The 23,882-nt window shown below is 36.3% G+C and overlaps 1 protein-coding gene across 1 annotated transcript; it reads left to right on the top strand.

The window, feature by feature from the left end:
* The first annotated feature begins 213 nt into the window (after positions 1 to 213).
* Positions 214 to 19,851, top strand: LOC149831181 (heat shock 70 kDa protein 17-like). The gene is made up of 14 exons (XM_090013726.1): positions 214 to 1,669; positions 3,657 to 3,889; positions 4,323 to 4,482; positions 9,562 to 9,810; positions 9,923 to 10,059; positions 10,450 to 10,789; positions 10,950 to 11,111; positions 17,360 to 17,434; positions 17,518 to 17,618; positions 17,700 to 17,769; positions 17,962 to 18,018; positions 18,101 to 18,162; positions 19,117 to 19,189; positions 19,328 to 19,851. Exons 1-14 carry the CDS (start codon positions 899 to 901, stop codon positions 19,589 to 19,591), a joined length of 2,754 nt encoding a protein of 917 aa, XP_089869852.1. The 5' UTR covers positions 214 to 898; the 3' UTR covers positions 19,592 to 19,851.
* The last annotated feature ends 4,031 nt before the right edge of the window (positions 19,852 to 23,882 follow it).

Below are 23,882 nucleotides of genomic sequence, written 5' to 3'. Positions count from 1 at the left end.
TTTATAAAAAAATATATATATATATTTTATCCCCCCGCCACGACGCATCAAGTCTCACGTCATCATCCACTCTTTAAGAACCTCCAACACAGAAAGCCCATAATACACTGCCACGTGTTTCATACTACACGCGTAAACTTATGATTCGTTCTCTTGACCCCTGATGACACCCCCGGAAGGAACATTTAAATAGCATGACGTGGCCCTTCTGGTAGACGCTTTCGGCCTTTTTACATTTCTGAGAGCGTAAAAAAGGAGGGAGATTGTGGAAAATCCGAGAAAATCCGACTCTCTCTCCCTCAAAATAGGATTTTGCTGATCCAGGAACTTCCGGGCGAATCTGGGGTTTGGGACGAGGATCTCCTATCCCTCTCTGGATCAGGGTTTTGTGGTGGCAGTGCTCGTTTCTCCCGGAGGACCATTTTCCGATCGTCTTCTGCTTTTGGCTCTCAGCTGATCGATCTATTCTTCGATCTGATACCTCCATTTGATATAGCGTTTGAGAGAGTCGGGATTCGGTGCGATTGAAATTCTAGCGGAATTGCCGTACGAACGTGGCTGGGAGTTGATTGTTGGCTTTGAGTTGGTTTTTTTTCAGTTCTGAACCGGTGTTAAAGTTAGGGAAGGAATGGAGTTACTGATTACTGAAACTAGTTTTTTGGGGCAAAGTAGGGTTACTCCTGGTTTGTACCATTGGGGTCTTCATTGACATCTAGGCCAGTTTTGTTTACGTCATCTGGTCTTTGAATTTGTTCATTTCACTCTGTATTGATGTACTCGTGTCTGGTTTCTGCATAGTTCGAGCTTTCCAGATCTCTATGTTTTTATGAATCTGGAAGGACTGAGGGATTGGGGTTGAATACTGTTGAACTCTAATATCTGATAGGATTTCGAGATCATGACGCGGAATAGGAGCATTTTGTGGAATTTCTTCGTGATTATTTTCGTTGTTTCTTTGCACTGTTTCGTTCCATCTAAGGCTGCCGTTTCGAGCATAGATCTCGGTTCTGAATGGATGAAGGTAGCGGTTGTGAATTTGAAACCAGGTCAGCCGCCAATCTCAATAGCCATTAATGAGATGTCAAAGCGGAAATCTCCAGCACTTGTTGCCTTCCATGGTGGAGAGCGTCTGGTTGGGGAAGAGGCATCTGGAATCTCCGCAAGGTTTCCAGAAAAGGTATATGCACGGACTCGTGACATGCTTGGGAAGCCCTTTGCCTATGTCAAGGCGTTGATGGATTCTTTATATCTTCCTTATGATTTGGTTGAGGATTCAAGAGGGAGTCTAGGGATCAGGATTGAAGGTGGGGTTGTATACTCCGCTGAGGAATTGATGGCAATGATATTGAGTTATGGGAAGAATTTGGCGGGATCCCATGCAAAGATGGAAATCAAGGATGTCGTGATCACTGTGCCACCTTATTTTGGGCAGAGCGAGAGGAAGGGGTTGATTCAAACTGCTCAGCTTGCAGGGATCAATGTGTTGGGTTTGATTAACGAGCATTCTGGTGCAGCATTGCAATATGGGATAGACAAGGATTTCTCAAATGGATCACGGTATGTCCTCTTTTATCACATGGGCTCTAGCAGTATTTATGCTTCTCTGGTTTACTTCTCATCACATCCGGCAAAGGAGTTTGGAAAGACAGTATCCATCAACCAATTTCAAGTAAGTTCACTATACAAGTTCTCTTACTAGTATTGAAATATTGTAAATTCTGTTATAGAAAGAGTAACATTATTAATTATATGTACATGGATGATTAGCTTTTTTGTTAAGTTGTTAACAAGAGAAATCAAAGTAGCAAGTAGGAGACTTATTTGTGTTCATGCCTGGCAACGATAGTTTGTGTCACAAGTTACTGAATGTGGAAGTAGTTGTGTTTCCTAGGTCAAAGTGAAAAAGTCCTTTAATGAGAATAAATGGAAGGTTATTCAATCATCCAAACATTTCACTAATGAACTTAATAATTAAAATCCAGAATAGAGTAGAAATTTAAATCCTTAATTAGTGATCATAATTCAGAATTGCCGAGTTCATAAAGCATTTCTAATCAGTGTTACCGACATCGCCGATATTTTGAAAATATCATGATATTTTTGGTATTTCAAAGTCGTCCGATATTCTCGATATTTCAAAATATTGCCAGAATTGAAAATATCATGATATATTCCTGAGATTTTTCTGATATATTTTTGAGACATTCAAAAACACATTTTTTTATATTTTAAATGTTTTTTGTTTCTTTTATATTTTAAAAGCTTTTCTAGTTGTTTTTTATATTTTTGTAAGAAAAAAATTATAGAACCAACTATTCTTGTCTTTTTTTATTATTAACTATATATTTTTTTCAATTCTTAAAGCTTCCTAGATTTTTCCCAAGAAAAATCACTTTTTGAAAATATCTCCGAGAAAAACCCTTGCTGAGAAATCACCTTGAACGATATAGGTGACTATGTTTCTAATCAAGGTGTTTCATTAATTTAAAAGCCTTTTTTTCTATTGTCCTTTTCATCTCTTTTCACAAATTTCCATGATTAGTGAAAATCTGGAAACACCAAAATGTTCTTGATTTTCGCATTTAATAGTTATTAGATTTGGTCCCATTATTTTAGTACTGGCTTCTTATAGCTAACTGTAATCTGCAACCAATCTTTCTTATGCATCTTTTGTATTTCTCACCCTGGAATTTGAGTGAAAAGCGTACTTTTTTTTTCCTTCTCACAATTCTTCCATTTTCCTGTTTCCTTTTTGCTTCATTCTAGTTTATTTTCTGTTCCTCTTATTGGAGGATTCATGAATTTTGTCAGCCACTACTGTTACTCTCTCTGTTCTTGGCTTGTTATTAAGGTCTTGTTCAATTTCACACTTAATTTCAGAGTCATAGTTGGCATTCTATTTGATCTCAAATTGGTTACATTTGTGAAATTCAAAAGCTAGCTTTCACTGTGCCCAACCCCTCTGGGTGTTATTACGTGTTACTCTCATACATCCTACTCTGGGTCATTGATTATGTATATTTAGCAACAATTACGTGTTACTCTCAAAGTGTTCTCTGTTTCCCTTTGGGTCTTCTTCCTCACTCTTCTTCTTGAACAAAAAGTCCAAAATTTAACTTAACATTTGTACCAGAAAAAGTTCAAGATTCAAAAGAGACCAAAATTAACTGATAGAAAAAGCTTGGGGCAGGGTAAATGGTCTGAGCTGGACCTGACCAGTGCCTGAGAAATGTGCATGTTGACACAGGTGCCCAGGGGCGCCAGGCAAACCCATGTTATGTATATTTAAAGCTGTTTCAGATTCAAAATCTCATTTGCTGATAGAAATATAATATTTCTTATTTCAAGAAAGAATGCTTCAAATGTAGCTTATTGATTGGCATGCACATAGTTTTATGAATGCCATTTCCCTTTTCAAGTCTATGGTCTTTCAGGTAAAACGTGTTAAACTACAGTGATCATGTTTTCTTACAGCCAGGAAGCTATCTACCTGTTACCCATCAGTGACTTTCCTTTTGTTGTCCAAACATGGAGCTCATTGACTTTTTTTCCTCTCTTTGCTTTTTGACTTTTTTGCTTTTTTCCCCTTTCATATTTTCTTCTTTTCATGCTTTGAGCTCTTCTGTTTTTATTATCTAACTTTGAACCTTCTGCAGGTTAAGGATGTGAGATGGATTGCAGAACTTGGTGGTCAAACCATGGAATTACGCTTGGTGGAACATTTTGCGGATGAGTTCAATGCTCAAGTTGGAAATGAAGTAGATGTGAGGAAGTTCCCTAAGGCAATGGCTAAATTAAAGAAGCAAGTTAAACGCACCAAAGAAATTTTAAGTGCAAACACAGTAGCACCTATATCCGTCGAATCTCTTTATGATGATCATGATTTTAGGTGAGTTGGTGTTTTTTTTGGTACAACTAATTACTGAATGATGAAGTCGGTTTGTCTTTTGCTGGGCCTCCTACTGTGAAAAAAATGTGTTGCTGTCATTTCTACAATTTGCTTGTACTTTCTTATCTTTGGTGTTTCCTTTTGCTTTTATGTAAAATTACTGTATGTTGTTTGATTCTTTAGCTATTTTTGTTTAGTAAGTTCATGTAGTAGGTGGGCATCATCCAAATTTTGCTGCATATCTCTTAGTCTATTTTTCATAAATGATTTCACTAATCTGAATGCCACTAAAAAATTTGTCATAAAATACATATTTGAAAAATATCTGATAATAAGCAATCACTATTTTTAGTTTGTAGGATATGCCTTTCACTTTTATTGGCTTCTAACTCAAGCACCGACATTAAAGGACCCTTTTTCTTATTCAATGTAGGAGTACTATTACTCGTGAGAAGTTTGAAGAACTGTGTGGAGATTTGTGGGAGCAATCTCTGATCCCTGTGAAAGAAATTCTGAAACATTCAGGTCTCAAAGTCGATGATTTGTATGCAGTAGAGCTGATAGGCGGGGCAACTCGAGTGCCAAAATTGCAGGTTTATATTTTCTTCTCTTCCGGTTATGCTTATCACTTTTGTGGTTCAGTCTAAGAAGCTTATTTAAGATTTGTTGGACTTGAGACAATGGATTTTTGCACTGATATGGTTGGTTGACTTGATTCCCGAACTGCAGACTGTGTTTCTGTAATCCCTTTAATAAACTTATTCCAAAAACATTTTTGAGAAAAGACTTTCTTTTTATTGTTTAATCGATCATTAATAGAAATTAAAAAATTCAGTAAGGCAACTATATTTAGCACAACTAAATGCCGCATCAATTGATTGGTTGGCCCTGTAGACTTCTATGCCTCTTCTATAGCTCCATATCTTGGATTTATGTACCCCTTCTATAGATTTTTGTGTATATTTTCTACACAGATATTTGTTACTTAAAAAAAACCCTCGTACATAGAATATGAGTTTAGCATCTCAACATGTTTTAGAAATCTATTTTAAATCCTAATATTCTTTCTTGAGGAACACTTTTGACTTTATTATGATATGAAAATGTGTGAAGTAGTGCCATGCGGTGTTGACTGGCACAATGGCACTTTGTCATTTAGTAATTCTTCTATAAACTTTATGTTGTCATACATGCTAGCAGATAGAGGAATTTGCAGGATATGTTTTTTTCTTCCCCCTTGCTTTTTGTTAGGTGAAAGGTGGGTATAGAGGCTTAGATGAGGAAATTCATTTATCTAAGCAGGGTTTTGATGCTCAGATTTGCCTTTATGGCTGTAGTTTAGATTAATACCCTTTGTTGTTTATTTTCCCTTTATAAAGCATACTGTTACATTTACTTTTCTTTCTAGTCATAGTTGGCAAACCTGTGACTCAGATTCGGATCGCCCAACACTTGACTCGTGGGTCGACTCGGTTACTCGGACGGGTTAGGATCTAAATCTTTTAGTGTTTTTTAATAATACCTTAAATATTGAATATATCACTATGTTTTTCTACAATATGAATGCAAATAATCAAAATCCAAGGCCCAAGAAGCAAATTCACCAAAATCAAAGCATCAAAGGACAAAAACTACAAAATATTTGCATAAAAAAAATAGATAAGCTTCATAATTTCACATGTAACTAGCCACATACATAATAACAATAATGAAAATTGTGAAATAAATATTAATAATTAAGCTACACAATCCTCACTTTGTAGATTTATATTTTTAACTGCAAAATGGAAAAAATAAAAAAAGATTTACACAATCCCACAATGCACACACATAGACATGGTACACACAACAACTACTACGCCTTCATCCCAAAACAATTGGGGTCGGCGATATGAACCAAAAAAGAAAATCATTTTGGGTCTTCCACATGAATCCTTCTCCTCCAATCATTTCTATCCAATGCCATGTCCTCGGTGAGGTTCAAAGCATTCATATCCTTTCCTATCATCTCCATCCAACTCTTCCTAGGCCTATCCCGACCTCTTTTAACTAATATATTTTCCTATTTCTCCATCCTTCTAACTGGAGCATCATTGGGCCTTCGTCGAATATGTCCAAACCACCGTAAACGATTCTCTCTCATCTTATTTTCAATGGGTGCAACGCCTACCTTCTTACGTATCTCCTCGTTCTGAATCTTATCTTTTATTATATTTCCACACATCCATCTAAGCATACGCATCTCAGCTACACTCATTTTTTGAATATGATGTCTCTTGGCAGTCCAACATTCCGTACCATATAGTAAAGCGGGCCTAATAGTCATCCTATAAAACTTTCTCTTCAACTGCAATGGCATTCTACGATCGCACAACACTCCAGTTGCACTTTTCCATTTCATCCACCCAACCTTTATCCTATGATTTACATCTTCATCAATTTCTCCATACTTTTGAATGATAGATCTCAAATATTTGAAACAATCATCCACCGGTATTTCTTGCTCACCAAGCTTCACTACACTCCCATCACTACTTCGTTGCTTACTAAACCGACATTCCATATATTTTGTCTTACTCTTACTAAACTTAAAACCTCTTGCTTCCAATGTCTGTCTCCATAATTCTAACTTTGTAACCCCAACTCTAGACTCATCAATCAAAACAATATCATCAGCAAACAACATACACCACGTCACATTTTCTTGAATTGATCTCGTAAGAGTAAGACATGGTACACAATACAATACAGGGAAACACAAACTGTATGGAAAAAAAATTGCATCATGCCTCTCAGAGAGAGAGAGAGAGAGAGAGCATCGCAATGCAACGCGCATCTGCAATAGGGGATCGCAAAGCAGAAAAGAAAGAGTGAGAAAGAGAGAGAGAACCCTATGTCAGCGTCTCCGACGGTCATTAGTGGTCACTGGCGGTGGTGATGGTCACCGAAAATGGAGGGGAGGGCCCGGAGCGGAATAGGGTTTTAGTCTTTCAGAAATGGGGAAGGAGGGGAAGAGTCGAAAGACTCGAGCCCTTTGTTATGTTTTAAAGCCGGTTTGTCTTGGAACAAACCGGTACGCATACCGGTTCGATCCAGTGAATCGGTTCAGAACCGATTGACTTGAAACAGACTTGAATCGTCTGGTTCAACACTGAGTCGGCGAGTTGCCAAGTCAGTGCTGAGTCAGGCGATTCCTGAATGATTCTAGCCCGAACCAGGTTAAAACAGATTTGGGCTGGATCGGCGGCCCAACTGTTGGACGATCCGTTCCAATCGGACGATTCTCGAGTTGGATTGCCGGGTTTGCCAACTATGTTTCTAGCTGCTGTCTTGGACAGTCTGGTCTCCAACATTAGAGTTTGCACATGCAGGATATGTCCATTGTTTCTATTTGATCTGCATCATACTTGATCTGGTGACATTGTTGAAAAACGTTAGATGCTTACGCAGACTGCAACTTTACTCTTTTGTTATGATACCATTGCTTGAGACTTATTTTGTTTCCTGTACCTTACACCAAAATTTGGCCATTTCTGCCCCATGTAATCAGTCAAACATTTTGCAAATGGTTTATCTCAGGTGTGGATACACTATACTTTTCAGAGTGTGGAGTGGAATGAGGATTGTCTTTTGTTCACTAAGCAATTGTGCAATTCATCAGTAGGAAAAGTAACACCACTATTAGAAATAGTGGGGTTTTGAAACTTTATCTCTTGTGGACTCAAATCATGAGGGAGTGTGCTTTACAGGACTTAAAATTGTTAGGTAAGGTTTTTGGGTGCTATTCCTGAATTCAAGTTAAAAGTTATTTGATTATAATCAATTTCTAGCAAGATTATCCCTCCTAATGAAAGGGGACACATATGAATCACAAGATATTAACATAGAATTTGGGAAGCCAACATTGGATATCCTGAAATTTTAGGAAAGGTTAGGAGTTTATCATTTTAACTAGTGGGGCATTTGAGAGAGGTGTCAGACTTGGCTCAAGTCAAACTGGAGCTACTAAAGGTATGGATACACTATTTTTTTTATAGAATTCCAATATGACTAGCATATAAGGGGATTTGGAATGGGAGTCAAAATAGAGTATCTGTGACATAGGGTTAGATTCGGTATCAGTCTTAGTCTTAAAATCCAAATTGAATGCATCTGATGAAGAATTAAATGTATTTATTTGAATAGATAAAATGTTTTTCCAATTTTAAACCCATGTCAATTGCATTTGATACAGATCTAAGTTGAATTTGGCAATTTTCATATTGAAGCTACTTACATTTTGTGAGATTTGTGTGTGTATGTGTGTGCTGGAGAGAGAGAGAGAGAGAGAGAGAGAGAGAGAGAGAGAGAGAGAGAGAGAGAGAGAGAGAGAGAGAGAGAGAGAGAGAGAGAGAGAGAGAGTCACATGTGGGTGAGGAATGACTTGAAATCCCATAAAAATCCTTTTGACCTGGATCCGTTTTCCACACAAATTATGGCTGACAAACTTTCATGGGATTTGGAGTTACATGGGGCCAGTTGGGACTTCAAATTCCATGAAAATCTGTTAGACCGAGAAAATATTATTTTCATAATTTCATGTGAAAATGAATGTTCCTAAGATAAGCTTGTGTGGTTTAATAAGTTTCTGTAAATTTCTTAATGAATTAATTACAACAAAAAGAGAAGCATGAAAAAGACAGTCCAATTGGTCATAACTAGAATCCTTTTTGGGTGGGTTATGTAAATTTTTTTTGAAACAAGCAAAAAAGATCCTTTACAGTTGAAGTGTGGCTGTCCCTACTTCAACTGTAAATTGTTAGATATTGAAATCCAGTTTCAGACGTCATTAAATTTGAGTTATGAGATCTCTTCTTATTTTTATGGTAATTATTTTGCCAATTTAGGAATGCTTATCCAGCTTTGGAAATGATTTTTTTTAATAAATGATAGAAGAGGGACATAGGTGTGGTTTCACTTTTAATTTGGAAGATTAGTAGGCTAGTAGCATTAACATTCGGGTATTATTGTTAATAATTTTAGTGCATTCTGACTTGGATTGTGGTTCAATGTAAGATCACCAAACTTTTCTGGATTTAGAATTATAAGTGTAACTTCTTTCAAAACATGCTATTCCATAACCCATCATGTCCAGCTTAATGTGTATGTGTGCATTTAATCCTGAACACCAAGTCACACAGTATTTTGTTATTGTATATTTCTAGCCTGTGGATCCTAACCTCCATATGCAAATAGTTGCATGTACTTGAATCTTCTATGCATGTAACACAAGCTGCATGGTTGAAGGTGATGGTTGGCTTGTTAAGGGTTATGCTTTGTTCACCAAGGGGTCTGGTTTAATGGACCACAATCTTCAAGGACCATTTATAAATAGATTCTGTTTTTAAGATGTCTTCATTTATGGGGTTTTATGAGGTTTCTGTTCTGCTGTCTCCTTGTTTCTTTTTATCCTGTAGGTGCAACGTATTTATGAACTGCATGGTCCACAATCTACAATGATGATTAGTTATTGTTCATTAATAAGTTTTATTAGAAGCTGCCCCTCTTTGAGTATGGAGACTAATAAAAGTTGCACTTGTAGCTTTTGTCTGTTGTTGAAAGATAATTTTGGTTGTTAATTTCTTATCTTCACCTACTTGGAAGTGATTTTTAGTTTCTGCTCCCTCTCACAGGCAGTGCTTCAGGAATTTCTGGGAAGAAAAGATCTGGATAAGCACCTTGATGCAGATGAAGCTATGGTACTCGGTGCAGCACTTCATGCTGCCAATATAAGCGATGGGATAAAGTTGAATCGCAAGCTAGGCATACTTGATGGATCTTCTTATGGGTTAATGATTGAATACCTGGGTCCTGATCTTTTGTTGGAGAAGGGGGTTAGTAAAGAATTGCTTGTACCACGAATGAAGAAACTCCCTAGTAAGGTGAGAGACTGTCTAGCATTTGGCTAGACCTTTTCTCCTTGACTGATTATATAGGCTCATATAAAGTATAACTTGATCTTATAACAAAGTTTGTACTTGCTGATCTATGCAGATGTTCAGATCTTTCACCCATAACAAAGATTTTGAAGTTTTACTTAGTTACAATGCTTCAGAGGCATTACCCCCAGGAATTGCCTCTGAGGAGTTGTCTCGATATGAAGTTTCTGGTTTGGCAGCTGCAAGCGAGAAGTATGTAAATGGAAGTGAATGAATTTTCAAGTTTTTGCTCAATGTTGTCAGTATCGGTTTCGTACCTGAATCGATTTTCAAATCGTCTGATTCAGATTCGCACAGAATCATGCTGAATCAGCCATTTTTACTTTTTAATATAAAAATCATTAAAAATAAAAATATTAACATATTAAAATATTAAAAATTGGCCGAGGGCTGGATTAGCTCTTATCGAATCAATTTTGTGCCAATACGATATGAATAGGCTCATTCGGGCTGATTTGCATTGATACTGACAACACTGTTTTTTCTAGCTAATCAGTATCACTTTCTGCATCATTTCCATGACATGTGGTCTTTTTTGGTGTTGCCATACTTGTAATCTATTTTTTTTGTCCTCTCTTGTAGGTATGCTTCTCGGAATCTCTCATCTCCTATAACGGCAAATCTGCACTTCTCACTTAGCAGAAGTGGGGTGCTTTCCTTCGATCGGGCTGAGGCTGTTATTGAAATTACAGAATGGGTAGAAATTCCTGTGAAGAATGTGACCTTGGAGAACTCAAGTGTGTTAACTTCAAATGTATCTAATGAGACAAATAGTGAGGAAATTTCAGATGAGAGCAAAGAGAACTTGCAGACAGAGGTTGTGAACCTTAATGCATCCAGTATTAATGTGGAGGAGCAGAATGCTACAGAAGTTGTGACTGAGAAGAAGTTGAAAAAGCAAACTTTTAGGGTTCCACTGAAGGTGAGTTATGAAACATCTATTTCAGAACCAGAGTGAATTTTCTTATCAAATTTCTTTATTTTAAAAGTTGTTATTTCGTGCTACTAGTTGTCAACTGCAATTTTAAATGGTTCATGTATGTTTTTTTCTTATCTTTTAATTTCTTTTTTGGTTAATATAGATAGTTGACAAGACAGTTTGTCCTGGAATGCCTTTATCTAAAGAATTTCTTGCTGAAGCCCGAACAAGACTGCAGACTTTGGATAACAAGGATGCAGAACGGAGAAAAACTGCAGAACTCAAAAACAACCTGGAAGAATACATTTATGCTACAAAGGAGAAGGTATGCATTTCTATTGTTGGTATCCTAGATTCATTAGTTCATTGCAGTCAGCCTTTCTTATACTTGGGATATTTCTGTTATGAAATCATGTGGCTTTGTCAAAGTTCTCATGTGTGGATGGTGATATGAAAGGCCTTGGTTCTACTATTATGCGACCCCACATGCTTGGTTTTAGTTTCTGAGCTAAAAGCATCTGGGTTTTAAACCTCGCATGGTGATTTTTATGTGGAAAGCCTTAGGTCCTATTATATCACAATCCTATGTAGTTTATGTACATTTTCTTATGCATTCCTTCTCACGAACTGAAGTTTTTGCCTTGATGTGCCACTTATGGGCAAGAGAATACTCAGAGAATATGACCTCTTATGGGTCAACACATGAAAACACAAGAATGACCCACTACTAAGGGCTGAGAACACACATAAAAATAATGGATCTTATTGGTGAATAATCCCTGTGAGAATACCTCACAAGAGAGAGGGGTCTCACTCCTTTATATACAAAGGAGAGGTACTAGAGAGCCGTTGGGTAGAGTCCCAACGACTCTATTCTTAATTCCCAAAAATCCCTTATAGCTGAGAAAATTTACATTTTACAAAAAGAAAGAATAAAAAAATAAAGAAAGATAAAATACATTAGTTCTAGATTTATATATATTAAAAGACTAAAATACTCCTAACATATGTACAAAAAAACATATGAAAACATATATGTTTACGTTAACACTCTCCCTTAAACTTACGGTGGGATCACCGAAAGTTTGTTCAACAAGAAATGAAGCCGCGGGAAAGGCAAGGCTTTGGTGAAGAAACCTGCAAGTTGATATTCTGAAGTTATATACGACAGTAAAATTGTCCTTTTCAAAAACTCTTTTCGAACATAATGACAGTCCATCTCAATATGTTTGGTGCGCACATGAAAAGTGTGATTTTCAATAATGTACATGGTACTTTTGTTATTGCAGCATAGTCCTGATGGTTTTGTCACAATTACTCCCATATCCTTGAGAAGACGCTTTAGCTATATAATTTCAGTCGATATTCAACTTTTGTAGAGGATAGAGATACTTTCTGTTGCTTTTTACATTTCCACGATATCAGAGAATCACTTACAAAAACATAAAAACCAGTAGTTGAGCGTATATCATTCTGGTCTCCCCCCAATTAGAGCCAGAATAAGCAATTAAATTAAGAGGAAAAGATGAAGATAAAAATAATCTTTTAAAAGTAGATTTTTTTACATATCTAATAATACGGATCACAACACTTGTGCACATAGGTAGGAGAGTGCTGAAATTGATTGGTCGTGTGAACTGCATGCGCTATGTCTGGTTTGGTGATAGTCAAATATGTCAATGCTCCAATCATATGTCGATATGGAGTAAGATCTTCTAGAGGTTCTCCATCATCATTTTTTATCTTTGCATTTACTCTTTTGTCATCAATAATTCCAGACTTATCAATAATTTCAGCTGCAAATTTGGATTAAGACAACAGATACCCTCGAGAGGAATATGCAACCTCAATTCCTATGAAAATTTTGAGAAAACCAAGGTCGGTCATTTCAAAACTTTACTTGAAAATAAATTTAACTTGATCTACTCCTTGTTTATCTGCCCCAGTTATGATCATATCATCAACATAAAGTAATAAAATGACAATACTTGCAGGGAAATTCTTAACAAACAAAGTAGTGTATATCCAAGTTTAATTATAAAAGAACTAAAGCGATCATACCAAGCTTTTGGAGCTTGTTTAAGACCATACAAAACCTACTCCCTGTTTATCTGTTCCGGTTATGATTATATCATTAACATAAAATAATAAAATAACAATATCTACACCAAAATTCTTAACAAATAAAGCAATGCCAATATAATAGGAAGTATATCCAAGTTCAAGATAACAGAACTAAAGAGATCATGCCATGTTTTTGGCGCTTGTTTAAGACCATACAAAGCCTTTTTAAGGCTTAAAACTTTTTCCTTAGGAACATTATATCTAGGTGTGGATCTATGTATACTTTTTTTTTAAATTACCATTTAAAAATGTTACATCCATTTGATAAATTGACCACTTCCTAACAGATGCTATGACTATGAGAATTCTAATAGTAGTCATACGTGCTACGGGAGTAAATGTTTCATCGTAGTCAATACCATATTCTTGAGCATATACTTTAGTGACTAAACTAGCTTTATGTCCTTTAAAAATCCATCAGTTTTAGTTTTGACTTTAAAAACCTAACTACATCCTATTGATTTCTTGTTGGTTGGTATATCAAACAATTCTCAAGTTTGAGTTTTTATAATGCTTAGCATTTTTCCACTCAAGATAGTCCTTTGCTTGATTATATGTGGAAGGTTCAAAGTATGAATAAATTTTTGCTAAACAAGCTCTATAGTGAGGTTCGAAAGATCATATGACACAAATCTATTTGGAACTCTATGTGGACTCTCTGAGTGCCTAATTATGGTTGAATATTTTTCAAATGCACTTAGTTCATTATTTTGTCTTCTTTGATATTGAATGACATTTGGATGATCGTGGGGCTCATTAGTTCGAGATTCATTGCAAGTTATCTTATTAATGTCTTCATTTAGTGAGGATATTTCTAAAAATTTGTATTCACTTTCATCTTTGGATGGGATACTGTCAAAACCATTTTTTTGTTTTAGAAATGTGACATTCCTAGAAATATAAAGTTTATTATTTTTAGTATCATAACACCTAAATCCTTTTTGGCTTTCTCCATATCCTAAGAATATACATAGAATTGCTTTTGGAGATAGTTTATCATTCTTATGGGTGAAAACAAAGCATCTACACCCAACGACCCTTAGTCTAGGATAATGAGAAGAGACATTGTAAATTTTTTCATATGGTGAAAGATTTTGAATTTTTGAAGAAGGTAGTATATTTATAAGATATACAGTGGTGAAAGCTGCTTCAACCCAAAAATATTTATGAACACTTTTAGATATGAGAAGTGTTCTAGTGGTCTCTAGTATGTGTCAATGCTTTCTTTCTGCTAAATCATTTTGTTGTGGCGTATTAGCACATGTCCTTTGATGAAGTATTCCATTTTCTCTTAGATACAGTTGAAAGTCACTAGACATGTATTCACCCCTTGAGTCAGAACGAAAAATAGATATATTGGACTTTAAAAGATTTGCCACTAATGAAATTTTTTTAAATTCTCAAATACTTTATGTTTATGTTTGAGAAAATATATCCAAGTATAGCAGGAGTAATCATCCACAAAAATAACATAATAAGTGTATTCTCTTTTGGAGGCAACAGGGGCAGGACCCCAAACGTCAGAATGAATTGATTCAAGCGGTTTAGTAGCAGAAAAGACCTCTTTTTATATGGAATTGATTTCATTTTTGTAAAAATACAATTGGTACAAGAGATTTGTTCATTACAAAAAATCTTCAGATGAGGAACATTGGATAATTTATGCATACTAGGGTGCCTTAGTCTTTGATGCCATAAAACTTTATCCAATTTTTTAACATTAAAGCAAAAAGTCTGGACAATAATTTTCAACTGATCCATATAGTATAAGCCTCCTCTATGCCCTTCCTCAATCTACCTCTTGAACTGGAGATCCTATATTAAGCATTGGTTAGAAGTAGAGACTCTACATCCATGATCAATGATTTGAGAAATACAAAGTAAATTTAAATTTAGTTTTGAAACAAATCTTGATTGAGGAATACTAAAACTAGGATATTTTAAAAAAAAATCATTTTCATTAATAACAAGAGAGGTTTCATCGGCAATGCAAACATTTCTTTTACTAGTAGAGCTTCTACAATTTGAAAATATAGATTTATCATATGTCATATGAAATGGCGCACTCAAGTCTAAAAGTCAAGAAGTCATACCAGAAGAAGAGGAGACGGCGACATCAGTCACAGATTGTCTTTTGAATAAAGGTTGCAGAACCTCTACGAGTTGAGAAAGAGACATGTTCGAAATTGATTTATTTGAAGAATCTTGGTAAACTTGTGAAGTACCAACCAAAGCAACCTTCTTTTCATCTTTGTTCTTGAAGTTTGGACAAAAGGGTTTAATATGTCTCGGTTTTTCACAATTATGGCAAAAAACACCTCATCTTTTCCTTTCATCTTCTTTTCCTTCGTACGCACGATTCTTCCCATAGTAATTATTTTTATAAGTGTGGAAGTTTGTATGTATGAGTGTTGGCACCCGATTTTCAAACGGCCAACACATTATCCTTAGCATCTTTTGCTTCATTTTGGCAGTGCAAACATTTCTTTTAACTAGTAAAGCTTCTACAATTTGAAAGAATAGATTTAGCATATGTCATATGAAATGATGCACTCAAGTTTAAAAAGTCAAGAAGTCATACCTAGAGGAGAAGAGGAGGAGATGGCGGCACTGATCACAAATTGTCCTTTGAGTAAAGGTTGCAAAACCTCCATGAGTTGAGAAAGAGACATGTTCGAAATTGATTTACTTGAAGAATCTTGGTCAACTTGTGAAGTACCAACCGAAGCAACCGTCTTTTCATCTTTGTTCTTGAATTTTGGACAAAAGGGTTCAATATGTCCCGATTTTTCATGATTGTGGCAAAAAATACCTCATATTTTCCTTTCATCTCCTTTTCCTTTATACGCACGATTCTTCCCATAGTAATTATTTATATAAAAGTGTGGGAGTTTGTATGTATGAGTGTTGGCACCCGGTTTTGAAACGGCCAACACATTATCCTTAGTTTCTCTTCCATACAAACTTGAGTTAAAACTCTCATCTTGTTTTCTATGTATGATGTTGCTTCTCATTCGTTCAAACTCTGGTCACAACCCTATCATAAATTGAAAGAATTGCTCATTGTTTATTTATTTTTTTCTAGTTTAAGCATCATTGGGAGTTTCCTAAACGGGCTCCAACTTAGCCATTTGATCTCACAACTTCTTTAAAGAGCCAAAGTACTCTCTAATACTCTTGTCTTCTTGTTTATAATTGTGTATCTTGACTTGAAGCTCCTATTGAAATGCAATGTCGCATTGAGTATATGTATGTTTAATGAAGAACCATGCTTCATTGACTCTTTCAAACTCCAAAATGGTTTCACATGTATCTTCATTCATACTTTTCATAAATAAGAAAAGTACCTTGGCATGATCTATTTGCCATTCCTTCAAAGCTTTCTTATAACCTATACGAGCTTTTCCCTTTTCTTCTCCTTTAAGAACCTTCTCTTTAATGGTTCCATCATTTTATTTAATGGATTTTGTGAGAGTGAGTTGTGGTTCTATTGTGGAACCATCAACATACTCACAATCTTTTATCAATAATGATTCTTTTGATGGCGGTAGCCCATAAATTGTAGTTATTTTCATCAAATTTTATTGGGACTATCGTCACCACTTCTATTTTTGCCATAAAACCAAAGAATACAAAGCAATAGAGAAGAAAGAGGAAGAGAAATAAATACTTGATCAAACTTTCAACTCTTTTTGAAGCACCAATGTCTCTATGCATTCATAAGAAGACCAATTTTAAAGGTTGGTAGGCACGTTTCTTGAGGCAAGATCCGATCTTCACACCACCTTAAAATACGCTTGAGAAAGTTGAATAACACTAAGGAGTTGATAGACTCTGATACCATGTCACGAACTGAAGTATATACCTTGATGTGCCACTTATGGCAAGAGAACGCTTAGAGAATATGACCTCTTATGGGCCAACACATGAAACACAAGAATGAGCCAATAAGGGCTGAGAACACACATAAAAATAATGGATCTTATTGGGGAATAATCCCTTTGAGATACCTCACAAGAGAGAGGGGTCTCACTTTTTTATATACAAAGGAGAGGCACTAGAGAGCCGTTGGGTAGAGTCCCAACGACTCTATCCTAATTCCCAAAAAGCCCTCATAGCTGGGAATATTTACATTTTACAAAAATAAAGAATAAAAAAATAAGGAAAGATAAACTACATTAGTTCCAGATTTACATGTAAAAAGACTAAAATATCCCTAACATATGTACAGAAAAACATATGTAAACATGTTTACGTTAACATTCCTTTCATGACATGATAACTCTGGGATTTTTATAATTGTTAAAAGATTCAAATTTATATACTCTACATATTATTAAACCTTGTCATGCATTTAAATTTGATTGTTTTGTCCTCTTCTTGGTTTTAGTAGTTGACTGCATTCCATGGGCTTTTTGTTAACTTTTCTCCGTGTTGTTACCATGCCAGTTAGAAGCTTCTGGAGACATTGAAAAAATTTCAACTGAACAGGAGCGTTTGTCTTTCGTAGAGAAACTTAATGAAGTATGGTCCTCGATGCTGTCTTTATGACGAATTACTCTTGATCTCAGCATTGAAGTTTCAGTATTAATGACTTACTATTTCAGGTACAAGAATGGCTATATACTGATGGGGAGAATGCTCCTGCTAGTGAATTCAAAAAGCGCCTGGACTTACTCAAATCAATTGGTGACCCAATATTTTTTAGGTGCATTACTCATTAAAGCCTTAGTCCTCGGTGTAGGACCCATAGCCTCGCAGTGATTACAGTGGTTGAATATTTTTGCAGATTGAGTGAGCTAAGTGCACGGCCTGCTTCATCTGAACTTGCACAAAAATATTTTGATGATCTTCAAAAGGTACTAGAATAGTCCATATAGTCTATGTTGCAGTCACAATATCTTAAGATTATGATAAGGTATCTTGTATCAGTGGATAAATTTGTAGAAATAATATTCTTTGTAGCAAAAGTGATGTTTTCAGATGTCTAATTTTTATCTCCAGATTTGAGTAGATTTAAAGCAGGACCTCCTTTTTTTATTGTCCTGCAGATTGTAAGTGATTGGGAGAAGGAGAAGCCTTGGATACCAAGGTCTAGAATTGAGGAGGTAATACCCTTGAAATTTCCAAACATCCAATGCATGACTATTGTTGCGATTACACGTATTTGAATTAAATATATTCTTTCAGGTTCTAAGTGAGGCTGAGAAGACAAGCAAATGGTTGGAAGAGAAAGATGATGAACAGAAAAAGTATGTTTTAGCTTTTTATTTGGTAAAAATATATTAACTTCTTTCAGTTTCATGGTAATCTCGCTTCATGCACTGTGGATAAAGTACATTTTTTAAAATCATTTCATACTGCTTGTTTGATATCTAAAGGATCATCTATCTTGCATTCTGTTCTTTTTTTTTTTGCTAGAAGGCATGTGCTATAAGCTTAATTGGTATCTACCACTTTTGGAATTTTAGCCTTGGAAATTGCTTATGTGCTAGTTAGGTTCAACCTGTACCTAGGTTATATTGGGAGATTATTTAAATTTTAAAGGTTTCCCATGATTGTTGACACCACGTTTATATTTCCTGCATGAAGTGATGAATATATGCACCTCGTTCCTTATGGGACCTTGATAAACTAATCTTCCCTTCATTAGCTAGTATCATGTTCTCTTTGATTTTACCAAGCTTCTCATATTGTTCCCTTATTTTTTCAGATAATCCCCCTGACAGAAGTCTTATGCATTCACCTTTTCAAAAATTTTACAATACCTTGTTCTTTTCTGGACATCCACAAAAAGCGATCATGCTTTCACCTTTTGCTTCTTCTTGGTGGATGTACTAAGGATGCATCACCTCTGTTTGGACCTTTGACCATTAACTATTAGTTTTGAGAATTTTAAGATCTTGAAAGAAGTCTTCTGTTTACTGACTAAAGGAAGTAAAGGCCTAATTCTTGTGCTACATAAATTGATTTCAAGCCGTAATATCTTTTCCTGTTGCCCCATAAAACATGTAAGCATGTGTTAACACCATAGTACCAAATCTTGTTCTCAGGATATTCTCGGCTTTTCCTCTCGTGCAGTTTTAATACTATATCATAAATTTCAGCTGCTTTTAATTTATGAATGTAATGTATCAATTGCTGCTGTTCAAGCTGGACATGTATCGGATAAATCTAATAATCTCAATTTGGGTCTTTGGTCTCAGGACTTCTGAGTTCAGCAAGCCTGCGTTTACATCAGATGAGGTGTATGAGAAGTTGGCTAAAATTCAAGACAAGGTAGGGTTACCACACATGAGAACTAGTTGGGAAGGTCTCCCAGTTCAAGCCTCTGTTTGACAATCCACAAATATTAGATTTCTTGGACAAACTTTCACATGCTATCCAATGATGGTACATATGTTGTATTATGTGTAGGTGGCCAGCGTAAACAGAATCCCCAAGCCCAAGCCAAAAATAGCGAAACCCCTGAAGAATGTCACAGCAGAGGATAAATCTGAGGATTCAAATGCTTCAAATTCAGCATCTGCTGAGGAACCTTCAACGGGAAGCAGCCAACGTACCCAGGAACCAGATGGGGTGCCCAGCGATGGAAAAATTGAGACAGAGGCTGAGAAAGATCTAGATGGTTCACGCAGCGATGACGGAGAAGCTGAGACGATGGCTCATGACGAGTTGTGATCAACCACTAACTCCCTGAGATGAAATATAACGCTTCAGATTCCACTGCCAACAGTTTTGATAGTGATGGGCTCTTCCAGATTGTGCCATTTTCTGAAGGCTTGAGGATTTTTCATTGGGAACCAATGCAATGTAACATCTTGTAACCATTTTCAAGGGGGCTTTTGAGGATAAACGTTGTCTCCCTCTTACATGATTTTGTTTGTTCAAAATTTAGTAGTTGATAAATGAAATTACGAAATTATGAATTTCCCTGACATGTTCGAACTTCTTGCCTTTGCTGTCCCCCAAACATGTTTCCTATTGCTCTTTGGTTGTTTGGAAGATTCCGATTTTTCTGTCAACGCTGAAGCAGGGCTTGTGAGATCACTGCCTGCCTGCAGCATTCATCCTGCAAGTAAGGGTGCGAGTGCGAACGGATCAGATGCATGCTGCCATCCTGCTTGATCTAAGTCCGGTTCTGAATTTTATGCAGTAGATCTGTATCTGAGATGGGTTCTAAATGAGATTGGATGAAGTGTGGTTGGATCAATATAAAGTGGCTTGGTAATATTGGATATGTTAAGGAGCTTTTTGCATTTAAAAGATGTGAATGAATTGGATTTGATCTTAATCCATAGATACAACATAAATTATTGATTTGGATCTAATATGAGTCTTGTCCCAATACACAGTTTGATCTTATTTGTGGATTTGCATCTGGAAATAAATCATTGGATTTGGAACTCTCATCGATTTTCACTACTGCTTAGAAGCGTGTGTGCAGACCACTTGGCTCAAGTAGATCAATGATTGTCCACCGATCAGATCGTTTTTGGATCCAGGTGGATCTGGATCCAAACATGTCAAGATGGGACCAGATCAGATAAATGTAGGTTGGATGCATTTGGTTTACCAACCTCCAAAGTGCAAGTTAAATCTTTATTGGACCACACATAACGGACTCTGATGCCATTTGAATTTCGCTCGTCACTCATTTCTAACACTTTCTCAGCGGAGCAGATCCAGTGTACTCTTGCCCCCACAAAACACACAATTGCTATGCGTGTAACGATTTTCTGTGTTGCGTTTTACACAAAATCGCTAACGAGGGTGAGGCGTGGTTAGGTGATTATTTTACACAAAAAATTGCTACCCTTGTAGTGATTTTCTGTGTTTTGTGGAGCCTGAGTACTTTACTAAGAATGCGGCTCGATCACCCTAACCACACATCCTTTTTTTTTTTGACAGAGGAAGCTGGGGTTAGGCAGACCCCTGCCAGTTATACAACCATACCATTGGGATTCGAACTTGAAATGTCCCAAAACAAGGTGATGTGCACTAACTGCTCCTGCCAGACAACCGGAGCCCCAATTGATACCACACATCCTTTCTCAGCTTCTGAATAAACTCGTTTTTGAGTCAAATTATTCAGATCAAACCTAAGGTTCTTGGGGGATGAGAGTCGGAGAGAGTTTATACATTGGAAAAAGTGGGAGCTGCCAAGTCTTGGAATTGGCAGCCACCACATCTAAGTTGGGGTGTCGACGGGTTGGATATGACTCAAAACCCTGACCCTACCCGATTTGATAGGATGGGGGTATTGCTACCAAACAGAGTTTAGGAACAGTTGCTGATGCGATGCTATGGCTAAGGGAATGCATTCACGGATTGTATCATTGTAGAAAGATGTCTTATGCTAGATGTTAAGATATTCCTGTGTGCAGATTCACGCAAAAAAGAAAAAACAGTATGGCCGAGTTTTGGAAGTGAGAAAAAATCTCATGCATATGACAAGTTCTCACATGAAAAATTTTACATATAAAAGCTTTTCTTTTGTTTGTTTAATATGTAAAAATATTGAGAGAGGATCATCCTTATGTCATCGTTAGAACCCTCCAAAAACTATAGTTTGAGGTGTTTTATACTTGATTTGAATAATTAGATGTGTTTTATCATTATTTATTTATTTTTGGAGGGTCCTAACGGTGACCTAACAAAAAAAGAGGCAGGTTAATCACTACTCTCTCTCTCTCTCTCTTTCAGTTCTCTTAAACCCCTAAGAGAAGCATGCTTACTACCTTCTCCCAAAACCATCCCCATTCTCTCTTAATACACAAGAGAGACTAATTACCAACTTACAGGAAGCTTGTTGCTACATGGGGAAACTCGTTTCCCCTTAAGCCCGCTTTGAAAGCAAAAAACTCCTCGCTTCTCCGAAAAAAAAGAAGCTTTCTGAAATCCGCTTCCAAAATGTGAGAAACTTGATTCCCCTTTAATGGAAAACCGCTTTCGTTTCGTTTCTAAATTCGATTCTCTTTCACTTAAAGTTTTTTTCTTGCTTCTTGTCACTTCCCATTCACTTTTCCCTTATGTTTTTCGTATTAGAAAATTATAATTTTTTTATAACAAGCTCCCATGTTGGTTTTATATTGGTTTATATTTATGTTCACATCATTTCTTATTTGCCTTCACCTGTGCTTCATATTGCTTTCTATGCATTTCTTTTTCATTTTTTTCATGCACTTGCATAATCGCTTCATAACCATATCCCGCTTCCCCCTTCATACTACCTTTTAACACTCGCTTCCCCGCTTTTGCTGCATGCTTCGCTTCTCATATCCATTCCATTTCCTGGTAACTATGATCCAAACACATCATTCCACCTTCAAGTTCCAAGAACTTTTAAATGAGAAAGTTCCCTGGTGTGTGGTCTTAAAAGATGGAATGTGACCATTTTTTTTTATGACAAGGAACCTACCTAAAAACAGAGGTCACTTAATGCCCTCAGAGTACACCCACCAAGCAAACCACCAGTATGATCTCAAGAGGGAATTGATCATGAGTAAAGACTAAGATTCTTACCAAGCACAGCCCTAAGCATTGGGCAACCCGGGGAGAGCTCTGGGAAATTGACCATGTTCATAATCTCTAAGAGAAAATATTCACAAACAACGGGGCTCCGCTTGTCTGGTAGGAGAAGCTAGTGCAGGTCACCTTGTGTTGGGAGGTTGAAATTTCTAATCCCAATGATATCATTGTATAACTGGTAGGGGTCTGCCTAACCCCAACATGCCTTTAAAAAAAAAGAAAATATTCACAGCTGCAAGCATTGTGCACTGATTAGAATGGAGTGAAAATTTTCAGACAAATACCTTGCGAAGGTACCCAGCCCTATGATGGCATCCAGCCATTGGTGTCGAGTACAATGAAAGGTACTTGGCCCGAGTACTGGATCCTCCCTCTTAGCAGAAAGGATGTTAAATATTTACCAACTATGAGGGAAATGCATTCATTTTTCACCCATACGCCTTTTTTCTGTGGAAAATAAGGCAGCTCGTATTCCATTAGCAAACATAAGACTTTAGATTCGAATGTGCCTATTGATATTGGGCGAAATTTTCTGACAGTTGTCTTGCAGAAGTTTTCAGGAAACGATGGTTTCGTAGATTAGGACTTTTTACCTGCCAAAAATATTTAGGAAAAATTTTATTAGGGCCAACTTTTTGCTCTTAATTTCAAATATGAGAACTCACATTTCTGAAATTCTAAATATTGTGCCTCTATTTTCCTTGAAACTGCCAAACAGAGAGCAACATTTATTATTGTCCTTTGACTCAGGTTAAATCTAAGTCAAATTACAATATTAACCTGTTTTCAGGTTAAGAGTTCAAACTGTTTATTTTTTTCTTTTATAAAGATGAATGAGTAACAAAAAAGCAATTGCATTAAGTCCTTATTTGACTGTTTTCAGGAAAGGTTTGGCTCATATATGAAATTTTAGAAAAGTGTCGGTTATTTTTACAATTATAGGAAAAAAATTGTCGCTAAATGAAATTTTCCCAAATATTTATAATGTTTGATGAAAACCGGGAAAGAATATAAAACGGCCCCAGTTGATTTTATACGTGGAAAGTCAAAGGATCTTTTCACATGGCTGACGCAACTTTTTCTTTGGGCCTTTGTTTTTCCTGTGTTCTTTTTGGGAAATATTAATTTAAGGGCCAACCTTCGCACTTAATTTCAAACTTGCATTTTCCCAAAAGGTCCCGTTATAAGGGAGACAGCCTTGAAGGAAACCTGCTCCTAGAGAAGGGGATAGTCCTTCGTTAGAATTTAACTGCCCTTGTCTCAGAAAAGTGAACAAAAAGGATTCCTCTATGAACTAGAGTAGCATGTTTGGTTGCATCTCCTGATTTGGAATCGCAATCACATGTGATTTGGAGTCATGTAATTTTAAATCGCGTATTTCACCTTATAATTTGAAATCACATGAGATTTAAAAAGCATCTGAACGTTACCAAAAAATAAC

The sequence above is a fragment of the Nuphar pumila genome, chromosome 7 (genome assembly GCF_984573655.1).
Source record: "Nuphar pumila chromosome 7, dmNupPumi1.hap1.1, whole genome shotgun sequence".
Lineage (NCBI taxonomy): Eukaryota > Viridiplantae > Streptophyta > Magnoliopsida > Nymphaeales > Nymphaeaceae > Nuphar > Nuphar pumila.
Note: the sequence above shows the minus strand (reverse complement) of the source record. Positions and strands in the feature narration are given on the sequence as shown.